Below are 12,817 nucleotides of genomic sequence, written 5' to 3'. Positions count from 1 at the left end.
AGGGATGTCATAAAATATTGATATATTGATCAGCACATTATTTTTATCAATATATTTTTGAGGCATCAATATATTAAAATTAGCAAACATTTAAATTAGAAGCTTAATTTTCGTGCATTCCAACTCACTTAGTAGGGATAGTTCACCCAAATATTTTAATTCTCATCATTTACTCCCAGATATGTATGACTTTCTTGTTTCTGCAGATCAGAAACAAAGATTTTTTGAAGAATATCTCAGCTCTGTAGGTCCATACAATGCAGCTCCAAAAAGCACAGACAGTCAAAGTAAAATAAATCCATTCAACTCTAGTGGTTTAATACCTGTCTTCTGAAGCGTTGCAATCACTTTGGGTGAGAAACAGATCAATATTTCAATACTTTTTTTTTTACTATAAATCTCCACTTTCCTGTTCAGAATGTAAAAGTAGAGCTTTATAGTAAAAAAAAAGGACTTAAATATTGATCTGTTTCACACCCACACCTATTACATTGCTCATGAAGATATGGATTTAACCAATGGATTACTTTATATGATCTTTGGAGCTTGAAAGGTCTGATCACAATTCACTTACACCTACAGGACGTACAGAGCTGAAACATTCTTCTAAAAACTTTGTGTTCAGCAGAAGAAAGAAAGTCAACAAATCCCAATATATCGATAATCAAGGGGAAAATCTTCGAATATCGATGCGTGAAAAAGGCATAGAACCCAAGCATAATAACCAGTATCTAGCCAGTTCACAACACCACAATAGTGAACCAGGCTTCTTTAGGACCTCACTCCTTGGTTTTACAGTATTTTCATGGATGCAGGTGAGTTCTTGTGTAGCTGGAGAACTGAGGCTGAAAAAACAGTTTCTGGTCTCAGATGAGACTCTGGGGCTTTCTTTCCTCTTCTCGCTCTCCAATTGTTTGTTTAAGAGTGCTTCATAAAAACTGCTTGTTATCATTGTTTCTGTGAGAAAGGCACATGACTTGCTATTAATTATTTATGATGTTACTACATAATGAATGGTCACAATGAGGAGATACATTTTCATTGCACAAGATCTCGCCAGGCCTTCTGATAACAACGCAAGTTACATTTATGTTCACACACAAATGACAGATAAGAAGGAAACATTGCTTCCCTCTTACAGTAAAGCTTATAGGGCACTTGCCCTGTGATGGTGGATGGGATCACATGCTGCTCAGGTTTAAAGCTAGATTTATTGAACCACAAAAGTCTTCCCCATTAAGGAGAGAGGATGTTTCAAATACAAGTAATTTGCTAGTCATTTAATCACATTGACTAGTAGCTCACATACATGCAACTGATGTTGCCAAATTTCAGCTGTTTGTCTCAAAGAGTTTGTAACATTTGCTAAATTATTGCAGAAGGGCACATCTGATTTGGGAGGCTTTCACAAGTGGAATAAATTTTAAATGTGACTAAAATGTTTTTGTAGTGTACATATTCAGCATTTATTCCAATTCTTCTAAATCAAGCTATGGATGAGGTGGAAGCATACTACACTTACTAACATTAGAATGATTTTGCTGATTTTAAATTGCTATATTTAAAACTGCCCTTGGGATGATGAAAAGTCAAATTACATATATATTTGGAATAAAATGAAAACAATGTTTAACTGCAATACAACTCCATTCTCTGTCAAAAAAGATAAAGATTTTATACCCCAAATATTTCTTTGCAAAACCTAAATAAAACTTGCTGCATGTGTCTTACCTTTCCATGTTCTCTGTAAGGCAACCTGGGCCTGGATAGCCCTCCCCCCTGGCAGACAGAGGCCCCTGTGACAGGCCTGGGCAAGTTTTCCACGTCTCCATTAATCCAGCAACTGGAGAAATTAGATTCAACAAGGGGTTCGTCTGGTCCCTCAAATTGTGGCATGAAAACGACATTGTTCCTTGCGCTCCAATCTGGTAATGAAATGAATGTCCACCTGAATTAACGCCAACAATAGCCGACGTGGGCACATTATTATTCTCTTGGTAATAGCTGCCATCATTGGTTTCCTGTTTAATCCCCTTGGGCAGGCCATTGTTCGGAAACACACCAGGCTCATAGTTGCCGTTCAGAGAAGAAACAGGAGGTCCCAAGATCCCAGAAAGACTATATTCATCAAAATTATCCCTTAAAGACAAGTATGTGGTCTCTGTAGCAGGAAAGCAGCCCAGGGAGTGATGCAGCTCACCAAACTGGGGGTTTGAACAAGTCACCTCCCTGTTTGGTTCGGTCTTAATCTGAGTAACAAAAGGAGACGGTGGTATGGTGCTCTTACTGCTGCCTAGGCACATGCTCCTGTAATCAGTGCCAGGCTCGTTTTTGATATACTTTGCCATTCCCATAGCATCCAGGCCTATGTTAAATATTTCCCCATCCAAATTTTCTACCTTTGGGAACTCAAATCCCTTGAAGCCACGCTCTCTGCCCTCAGGGCTGTTTATGTCATTCTGCACTAGGCCCAGTCCACTGGGAGGGCTTGAGACAGAGAAGCCATTGGACGAGTTCCTGGGACTGGACATGGCCATGGTGCCAGCGGTGGGCGGACTAGAGATTGATGGTCCAATGTTACCACTATTGCCTCCATTTCCTGTTGGGCTTGAGACAGATGATATCATGTTAGTGTTGCAAGAAAGTGGTGACCTCACGCTGCCTATACTGTGAGGGCTGGAAACTGGAGACTTTATTACACTGAGAGGACTAGCCAGTGGAGGTGACCCCACCATGCTAGATTTCACAGAGCTACAGGTACTGGAGCTGGTGTGGTGACCTTGGGTCAAGTTGGTGCTGGCAGGGGCCAGTGATGGACAATCAGAGTCAAAGTAGGTGGGGCTGGTAGTGGACGACACCAGGTTGTTTCCAGTAGGACTAGACATGGGCCCAGACCCATCGGGACCACAAGAGAGAGCAGTGGACAGTACAGAGGGCACTGGGGCAGAGCCTACAGCACACTCCTGCGGGCCACCATTGGGCAGTTGGGACACAGATGGAAATGGAGCTGGAGGAGCTTTCATCTTTGGGCTCACAGTTGTTCTAGGCTGGCTGTCTTCAACTGCTCTCCCACAAAGAGGATACACTTTAATCGGGCTACCCTGCCCTCCTGCAGTACCTTGTTGGCCAAAGCCAAAGTCGGCCTCCCTGGCAGCATTCATGTATAAGCCCATAGACTCAGCAACAGTTTTGGAGAGCTCCTTAGAGCCTGTTTCTGACTTGCGGTGGTGGAAGGAGTTGTTGAAGGAGGGATAAGCAAGAGGTTGATTCTGGTTAAGTCTAAGCATTGCTGTGTCAGTAATCTTAAAGTTGTTATCCTTGCACACAGATGGCATGTTAGGCGCATTGCTTGAGTTAACAATATCCATTAGCACATCACTATTTTTCAAACACTCTTCTGTGGAACAGCAATACTCCATGGTATCTTTTGGCATCTGTGCCCATTTGTTTTCTGCATGTGCCCCCTCGTTGTAACTTTGGTATCTTTTAGTCTCCATACCTGGGTCATCTGATAAACCTAATGGGTCAATAAATGAGAGACAAGCAGTAACCTTAGAGATAGAATGGCAAAATTTGATTAGCACAGAGAAATCACATTACACTCTAAAACCAAATAGCAAACAAAATATTTATTGGTTTAACTTGTTACTTTTGCATTTCCTTTGGAACCTGCATTAGAGATATATATTACTTATATAATAACAAACATTATGTGTATTGTTTTTTATGAGGTTAATTGTGCTTTAAATGGGTCAAATTGTACTTTTTTTAAATGCATTTGTTTTTACCCAAGGTTCTCTTATAATGTAATGTAAGATTAGTCAACTTTATCGACAATAAAAACTTGTTGACAAAAATGTTCATTGTCCAATAGTCGACAACATGAGATCAAATTAAACTCTAATGATGAAGTGCGAGAGCAGCACTGCCGTTCGCGCCTGACTAAGGAGAGGAAGAATTACACAGCTCACAGTCCAGATGCACTCTAAAATGTCCAAAAAGCTTCAGGTGATCGCAAAGTATGAGGGAATTCCAATGCAAACATACAAAATAAGTAAATACAGAAGCACTCTCATTGTGGAATAAGTGGAGCAGGAGCTTCCGCTCCACTGAAGCAAAACCTGTGTGTTGAGCGTCTTTAAAGGAAACAAACCAGCATTACATCTTTAATGCAGTTATTTTTAATGTATAATAGCTTTATTAAAGTTAAAATAATAAGGAATGAGGTCATGTAAATAAGTACAAACTCCAAAACTGGCAGTTCTCTGTGAGGTCAGCGCCTCTTCTATGAGTTGCAGCTTTATTAATAAAAGAGTTTGTTTTTTTGTGAGGTAAGATAGATTGAAGGGTAGTTTTTGCCCCATTATCCACTGCAACAAAATATGTTTTTGATTTGTTTTTGTTTTGGCTTGTTTTCCAATATAAATATCTAAAACTCATTTAAAACAATGTGCATTTTCATTAGCAGCTATACTGCAGAATATCTGTGAATAAAAAATACTAATATTTTAAAATATCTTAAAATCCTTTAAAAAAAAGTTGCATTCACTTGAGAAACATCATATAAGATATTTAGACTTGAGAAAACATCTTGGATAAGTATATTTTGTCTTTACTGTATTTGCAGAAGTATAGCAAAGTGAAAAACTATACTTATATTTAAGATACTCTTAAAGCAAGTCTAAATATCTTATATGTTGCTTCTCAAGTAAATGTATCTTGTTTTAAGGATTTTTAGACAATTTTAAATGGAAAACAAGACAAAAACACTTGATAACAATAGGATTTTTTGCAGTGAATTTCTTTACTGCATTAAACATAATAAAAATATTTGTTTCCTCTTTAATTTGGTGAATGTCTTTTAGAGGTATTTTTAAAAGATGATTGTAGCTGTGTCTCGTTTGGAAGGCTGTGTCCTCCGGAGGTCGCATTTGTCGGCCACATACGTCATCAAGACTGTCTCATATCATAAAAGCGAGTAGGACACTTTGAATGCAGCCTTCAAATGCGACCTGCTTTCACGTGAATTCTGAGGATGCATGAGGTGTATCCTTCGTGGGCACTCACAACCCACAATCTTTGATTCGACGGAAATGTCTAAAAAAAATGACGCCAATTTGCCCGTAAACATGATGTTCAAATGCAAGGAATTTTAATTTCCAAGTTGAAATACCTCAGTAGATGGGTGCAGAGTATATCCTATGTATAATTATATTAATTCATAATTCAAATAAAGTATTAGACTAAAAGTGCACCTGTAAAATCTATTCTCTTTTCTCTTTACATCATTATAACTCTCCTAAAATGTACCTCATACATTCCCATCCAGATGGACTCATACATTCCCTTCTCACTGAAAGCGCTAGCGCTTATTAAAGAGTGCCGTGCTGTCATAGCAACCATGTTACCTTCCGTTTCCGTTTGTCCAACGAAGGCCATCTCGTTTAAACGAGGCTTGTATAAAGAAGGACACTCGGTATACTGCAGCCTTCAAAGGATGCGTCCTACCTAGCACACAGCCTTCGAAACGAGACACAGCCTTTGTCCTCTTTTTTGTTAAAAAGCATGTTTAATACAACCTTTTAAGTTGGGGCACAAGCTGAATAATCGGTTAACAGCTAATGATTAATCAGCAATAATAGCCGAATAGTCGAATAATGATTCTAATAATCATTAGAATAATTGATTATTAAATAATCATTCGTTGCAGCCCTAAAGCAGTCAGTTTAATTTTCTTGTTTGTTTGCCATCCTCTTACTCTCTTCTTCCTCCTTATTTCTTCACTGTGACTGGGCAGGGTAAGTTTCTGAACAACAAACAAGCGTCGTTGATGTGTAAATGTGGACAGTCCTTTGTAAATGTTTCAGGTTTCTGACATCAGAAACCTAAGGATTTCATAACAAGCTGTTTTTGCAACTTGTTTCGATAAATACTCTTTTTGGATTGAGGAGAAGCTTTACATCTGAAACTTACAGAATGTTTTCTAAGTACAATGAACTCTTCTATTCCTCATGATACCCCTTTATTTTCATTTGAATGCAATTTAATGTCAATGTGTGAAATTTGCCCTGAACCTATGGGTTACAGTTAGGAATTTAGGGCTAAAAATGACAATAGACAATTTATTTAATATTTATTATTATTTATTTAATAGACATATTTCAAGCAAATCTCTCAAAGTTTAAAAAATCTATTTAAACAAAATGCGTTTCACTTTTTATTGACAGCGCCAAGAGGTTCTGCCACAGCACACAGCACACAGGGCTTTAGGGGAGGGACTGAAGGAGACTGTCCGCCTGCGAGACAACTATACATTTAAACGTTAATTTTCAATGAACATGTGCTTACAATGCATAATTTCAAAACCATAAAAAGTTAATAATAAACCACTCCTCAATTGTGCCATACATTATCTTATAGTACGAGTAAAGCACTTTTAAAAGCAAAGTCAAAATGGTGATGACAGCGCAGCTTGTAAACATTTGACGTACTGTAGTTTCGTAGGTTCATGACTATTCTGTCGTATTTTTCTTCCCACGATACCGTACTTTAGCGGGCAACTATTGGAAAGAACCAGACACACTGTCGCCGTGAGTTTATCACGCTGTTCTCGGATTGGTCCGGTTTCGCTATCGTTCTCACAACATTCTTTGCACTATTTAAATTTCGAACTTTGCTCTACGCGTCGCCTGTGAAAACTTTACTCAACTAAGTAAGTTAGTACACGTGATGGTTCATGCTGCATTGCACAGCGACCTCCCAACATCAAAGAATGATGACTGTGACGCAGTTATTTCTGTTTCGAATAGTCCTCCTGACTCATTTAATTGTGATGCACTTCAATCATTGCCCAAGTACGGTTAAATATGTACGAGGGAACGTTTGCATATCCTCTTGATTAAATAGCATTAGTCATTGTGGTGATGGTAAAAAATTAAAAAAACCTCGTCAAACAAGCTGGAATATCACTGTTAATCGTGGTCATCTGTCAAAATAAACTTCAGTTTCATTCAACTCGAGATTCTTTGATGTACAGTTTGCAATATAATATACAATATAAACACTAAATAAAAAGAGGATTAAGATGTTGACGACGTTACGTAAAAATGATACAAGCTGGTATCCCGTGAAGAAGTTCAACGACGAAAAGATAGAGATAATGTTGGCACATTCTGCTGCACGAGCCCCAACAGTGACCAAGAAACAAATGTTGTGTAATATCTGTAAGCTAGAAAGATGTGCTAAATCGTATTCACTTACATAAATCACTTAGGGAACTATGGGGTTTGATCAGAAAACGCCAAGCAAATTCGATACAGTTTGTTGTAAATTGTTTGTTTAAGTGATTAATGTATGTTGTTCATATTTACGGTACTAGTAATGTTGTTTAGCTGTTGTTGATCTTGCCTTCATCATTACTTCGCGCAATGCACGGAGGTCCTGTCAAGTTCATCTCGTGAACCTTGCTTCTCATTGTGTGTGTTATTCATAACATTACAAGTTTTACAAACTTCAACGCCGGCTGCAAAGCAGCGATCAATATTCTATAGCAGTTCACAGTTACACGGATTTAACACTGATCGTTAACGAGAGATAAAATAGGCATCTTACCGTAATTACGACATCCAAATTTGACAGTTACCTACTGCTGCCACTAGTAATCCAAAGGACAAAAATGACACAGAATAGTGTAGTAAAATTGTTTTTAGAAGTATTCCCAGTGTTGCGACTGCTTACATCTACTAGTTTCTGTTGTGACAGCTGAACGCGCGGCACACCGCTGCGCACATTAAGGGCGATCCTCAACGACAGCGCATTGTACGCGTACAACAGTCGACAACGACTTCACCCAAAGGTCCCGTCGACAGTTTTCAGTTTACGTGCACATTGCTTCTAAATTGGTGTTTTTTTGAAGGCGCCCAACAGCAGACTAAAAAAACAGCGGAGGGACTCAGACAGACTTGCGTGGCGACGTCATTCTGTGCACATGGACACTCCTACTGCAATGAGAGCTCGGGTGGGAGGGGCGACGAGCGCGCTCAGGTATATACGGATCTAACGCTTCATCTAGAAGTAGGGCAAGGTAGTTTGATTACGCAGTCGCTAACCTGTGCATCTAGGGCAAATAGATGCAAACATGAACATGTTGCAAACTATTAAAAAGTACACACATATTTTGTGTACAGAATTTGAGGATGGAAGCACAACATTGTTTTCTTCTGCACAAACAAAGCACTGAGCAGTATAAGCTCTGGTACTGATCAAAATTTCAAATGAAGAAAGTATATACTGTAACTCCAAAAAATAACAATGTTTTTGTCACTCTAATTTCCTTTGAGAAATTCCCTTGTCTCTTAGGCTCACGCAATTATCTGGATTTTAAAAAATCGAATTATATTGTTCCCCTTCTGTCGCTCTCTCCACGTTGTGTCAGAGAAGCGACACTAGGGGTCTCTCTTGAGCGCCGATATTCACCTCTGGACTATGAAAAAAGGCCAATGAGAGTTGGCAACCAGTATTTGCATGTCCCGCCCCCGGACATACGGGTATTTAAGCGGCGCAAATACGGGAGTTCAGTCAGAAAATTTCTTCGAAGCCGATGGTCGTGCATGCAGTCTGCTGCGAGTTACACACCCAGTTCCTGTTTAATCCTCCGACGCTCTGCATGCTGTTGGATCTGACGGCGCATAACAGCGGCTTTCTCATTCGTGCACGGCTGTGCATTCTTGCCCCTGGGCGCTTCGACAGTGCAGACAACTCGAAAGAGTTATTCTAAAAGAGTGAATTTCGCTCTAAAAGAGCAAAACACAGCGGCGTGGAACGTCCTTCTCAGGACGCGTCTTTTTAAAGACGATTTTCCGCCTCTGTGTAGTTTCTGGATGCGTTGATTCTCCCCACCTCTGACGGCCATAAAAACTGCCTTGCATTCCTGGGTTGCGATCACACACAGGCAGCGTTTTTATGAATGGTCTATGTTTTCAGTACGAGAACATAGCCATGACAGCATTGCGGTCGTAGGCTTTTTCTTGTAGTGAGAAAAAGCCGCTTCAGCCGGCCCCCGCGCCTCGCCTCCTTCCTACGGGATTGAGGCAGGCGCCGCGGGCGATGAAAACGATCTGGGGACAGTGACGGGCTCCGTTTCGCCGGGTGAACCCCTCGAAACCCCCGCCTCCCGGCACGCTTGCTTGTTTCCGTCCGAGCTCGGGATGAGCATTCTCTCCAATGGGTTATGTTTTCAGTGTGAGAACATAACCGCGGCAGCGTTGCGATCTCTGCTTTCTCTTGTAGTGAGAGAGAGCCATTTCAGGCGCCACCCCGCGCCGCGCCTCATTCCTACGGCATTGAGGCAGGCGCCGCAGGCGATGGAGAACGATCTGGGGAGAATAACGGGATGCTTTCGCCGGGTAAATCCCCTCGAATACCTCCCGCCTCCCCGGCACGCTTGCCTGCTTCCCCCGAGCTCAGGATTAGTGCGGTCCGCTTAACAGCCTACCGTCCGGTCCCTCGAGCTCCCCGGCATTGGATGATGCCATCACCGCTGCATCGGAGAGCGTAACAGCGGTGTCGGATGCGGATAACTCGCCTGGGCCGCCACCTTCGGGTCTCCGCCCAGTCTGAGCCTGACGCAAGAAGGTCCGCTATGCTTCCCCGGGCTTAATTGGTTCCGCAGGTTCCGCAGGCTCGCTACCCTCGGTGGTAGAACGGTCCCAGACCGCTCCCCCCTGCACGCCATGGCCCCCTCCTGCAAGTCCACCGGGCCAGGGCACTTCAAAATCTGCACTTGGGTGGTCCTGTTCTTGACTGCTGCAGGAACTGCACTCAAACAGGCGATGGCCACTCCGTGGTCCAGAAACGCAACGATGGACAGGCAGTACGGGAGGCAGACAAAGCACGCTTTCTCAAACGCCCCCGTCTCCCAGCTCCGTCCATTCGGCGACACCACTTGACGACTTCACCCAGCAGTCCTCAGTGGTGAAGAAACAGACGAAGGCTATTTTCAAGCAAAAAAAGCATCCTGCCCTGCCGCAAACCTGCCGCCAGGGGCCATGCCCTGTCTGCTCGCCGAGGGTGTCCTCCTGCGGCTTTCAAGAAAGAAAGAAAGTGGTGCTCCACCTCAACTAACAAGTGAGTGGGCCCAGCTCTCAGCCCCAGCGTTGAGCTCCCCGCAGAAGTTGGACGCCCATCGTCTCACGGACCCCCTTGAGGACCCAGAAGGCTCCCAGGCGCTCCTGAGATGACAGACCCAGAGACCGAGACGTTAGCTCCGGAACTGGTAAGACTTCTCCGTTCCCCGGTGGAGGGCCGGGAGGAGAATTTTTTGTTAAATTCTTTACACTCTATAGAGCTATTTCCTTGTTGTCTCTGGGGTCACCTGGCCCGCAAATGCCGTTCTCACGGCACTCTGCTTTCAGGCCTCAACAGTCCCGACTCCATGGACGTGGTGTCCCCGCCTTCAGCCCTACGACTGTTTCCCGGCCGGCCGGTTCAGACGAGTCCAGAGGACGCCAGCATCAGACCTCCTTCTCAGTCACGAACCTGCCGGATGCGCGGAGCAAGGTAAGTGCTTTGAGTTTATTCTCAGCACCAGAGCCTCGGGACGCCACGTTGCCTCCCGACGCCGCGTTACCTGTTCCGCACCGCTGCGAAGCCTCGCCGGGTACGTCCAAAAAACTCGTCCCCTTGGTGCCCCTAGCACGGAGTTTAGAGGCGTGGCTTTCACTGCCCAACCCGTCACGCTGGCTGCACCGGACCATTCGACTCGGTTACGCAATTCAGTTTGCCAGGTCTCTGCCCCCCTTCGTGGGCATACATTTTTCCGCAGTACACGGCCAACATGCCCATTCCCTGCGCGAAGAAATCGCCTCCCTTCTATTAAAGGACGCGATAGAGCCTGTCCCTCCAACCGAAACGAAGAAGAGTTTCTACAGCCCTTCGTTGAACCCAAGAAAGGCAGCGGCTTACGACTGATCTTGGACCTGCGAGTTTTCAAACGGACCTTGTCCAAACTCCCGTTCAAAATGCTCACCCAGAAACAAATTCTATCTGGCGTCTAGATTGGGTCGCAGCGGTAGACCTGAAGGACACGTACTTCCACGTCTCAATTCGCCCTCGACATCGACCCTTCCTAAGGTTCGCGTTCGACGGCCAGGCGTTTCGGTACAAAGTCCTCCCCTTCGGCCTGTCTCTGTCCCCTCGCGTCTTCACGAAAGTCGCAGAGGCAGCTCTTGCCCCGCTCCGAGAAGCCGGCATACGCATACTCAATTATCTCGACGACTGGCTCATACTGGCCCACTCCCGAGAGTTACTATGCACACACAGAGACCAGGTGCTCAGCCACCTCAGCCGTTTGGGGCTTCAGGTCAACTGGGAAAAGAGCAAGCTCTCCCCGGTCCAGAGCATCTCTTTTCTCGGTCTGGAGTTAGACTCAGTCCCAATGACAGCACGTCTCTCCAACGAGCGTGCTCAGTCAGTGCTGAAATGCCTCGCAACCCCAGCGCGCCGCTGGGGTTGATGCATATGAGACCACTTCAGCACTGGCTCCGGGCTTGAGTCCCGAGACGAGCATGGCGCCGCGGCACGCACAACGTAAAAGTTACCTCTGCCTGCCGCCAAACCTTCAAACCCTGGACAGACCTCTGCTTTCTAAGGGCAGGAGTACCCTTGCAGCAGGTGTCCCGACACGTTCTGGTCACAACCAACGCCTCCAAACTGGGTTGGGGCGCCGTGTGCAACGGGCGCGCAGCCGCAGGCCGGTGGAACCGAGGCCCGCTGCGCTGGCACATCAACTGCCTAGAGCTGCTGGCTGTTTTTCTGGCCCTGCAGAAGTTTCTTCCGTTAATTCGGAACAAACATGTCCTAGTCAGGACAGACAGCACCACGGTCGTAGCCTACATAAACCGCCAAGGCGGCGTACACTCCCTCCACATGTCACAGCTCGCCCGTCGTCTCCTCCTTTGGAGTCAGCAGCAACTCAAGTCACTGCGCGCCACTCACATCCCCGGCAACCTCAATGTGATAGCATACGCGCTGTCAAGACAAAGCTTGCCTGGCGGAGAGTGGAGGCTCCACCCCCAGTCGGTCCAGCTGATTTGGGACCGGTTCGGCAAGGCTCAGGTAGACCTGTTTGCCTCCCAAGAAACCTCCCACTGCCCGCTCTGGTATGCCCGGACAGAGGCTCCCCTCGGGGCAGACGCGTTGTCACACAGCTGGCCAGCGGGGCTGCGCAAGTACGCATTTCCCCCAGTGAGCCTTCTTGCACAGGTGCTATGCAAGGTCAGGGAGGACGAGGAGCAAGTCATTCTGGTAGCCCCTTACTGGCCCACCAGGACTTGGTTTTCAGACCTCACGCTCCTCACGACAGCCCCTCCCTGGCGAATTCCCCTGAGGAAGGACCTTCTTTCTCAGGGACGGGGCACGCTCTGGCACCCGCACCCAGACCTCTGGAACCTCCACGTCTGGCCCTTGGACGGGATGCGGAAGATCTAGCCGGCCTACCACCGACCGTCATAGATATATCAATCAAGCCAGAGCCCCCTCTACCAGGCATCTCTACGCTCTAAAGTGGTGTCTGTTCGTGGACTGGTGTTCTTCCTGAGCCGAAGACCCGCAGAAGTGCGCAGTTAGGTCAGTGCTCGTGTTTCTTCAGGAGAGGCTGGAGAGGAGGCTGTCCCCCTCCACCCTCAAGGTGTATGTCGCCTCTATCGCGGCCCACCAGGACAGGGTAGATGGCAAGTCTCTTGGTAAGCACGACTTAATCGTCAGGTTCCTAAAAGGTGCCCGGAGGATAACTCCCTCCCGGCCTAACCTGTTCCCCTCC

General features: G+C 45.3%; 1 protein-coding gene across 3 annotated transcripts in view; it reads right to left on the bottom strand.

The window, feature by feature from the left end:
* The window catches only part of LOC127643432 (mineralocorticoid receptor-like), a 130,825-nt gene extending 122,867 nt beyond the window's left edge, over window positions 1-7,958 (bottom strand). For 2 of the 3 annotated variants that reach the window (XM_052126179.1, XM_052126181.1), the window contains exons 1-2: window positions 7,612-7,958; window positions 1,732-3,517 (exon numbers count right to left, since the gene is read on the bottom strand). In XM_052126179.1, the coding sequence (XP_051982139.1) occupies window positions 1,732-3,497 (1,766 nt within the window). In that variant the 5' untranslated portion in view covers window positions 3,498-3,517; window positions 7,612-7,958. The remainder of the gene's footprint in view (window positions 1-1,731; window positions 3,518-7,611) is intronic. The other variant, XM_052126180.1, reaches the window with a different exon arrangement.
* Between the last annotated feature and the right edge of the window lie 4,859 nt (window positions 7,959-12,817).

The sequence above is a fragment of the Xyrauchen texanus genome, chromosome 5 (assembly GCF_025860055.1).
Source record: "Xyrauchen texanus isolate HMW12.3.18 chromosome 5, RBS_HiC_50CHRs, whole genome shotgun sequence".
In the NCBI taxonomy this organism is placed as follows: domain Eukaryota; kingdom Metazoa; phylum Chordata; class Actinopteri; order Cypriniformes; family Catostomidae; genus Xyrauchen; species Xyrauchen texanus.
The sequence above is the reverse complement of the archived record's forward strand: the minus strand, read 5'-3'. Positions and strand labels throughout refer to the sequence as shown.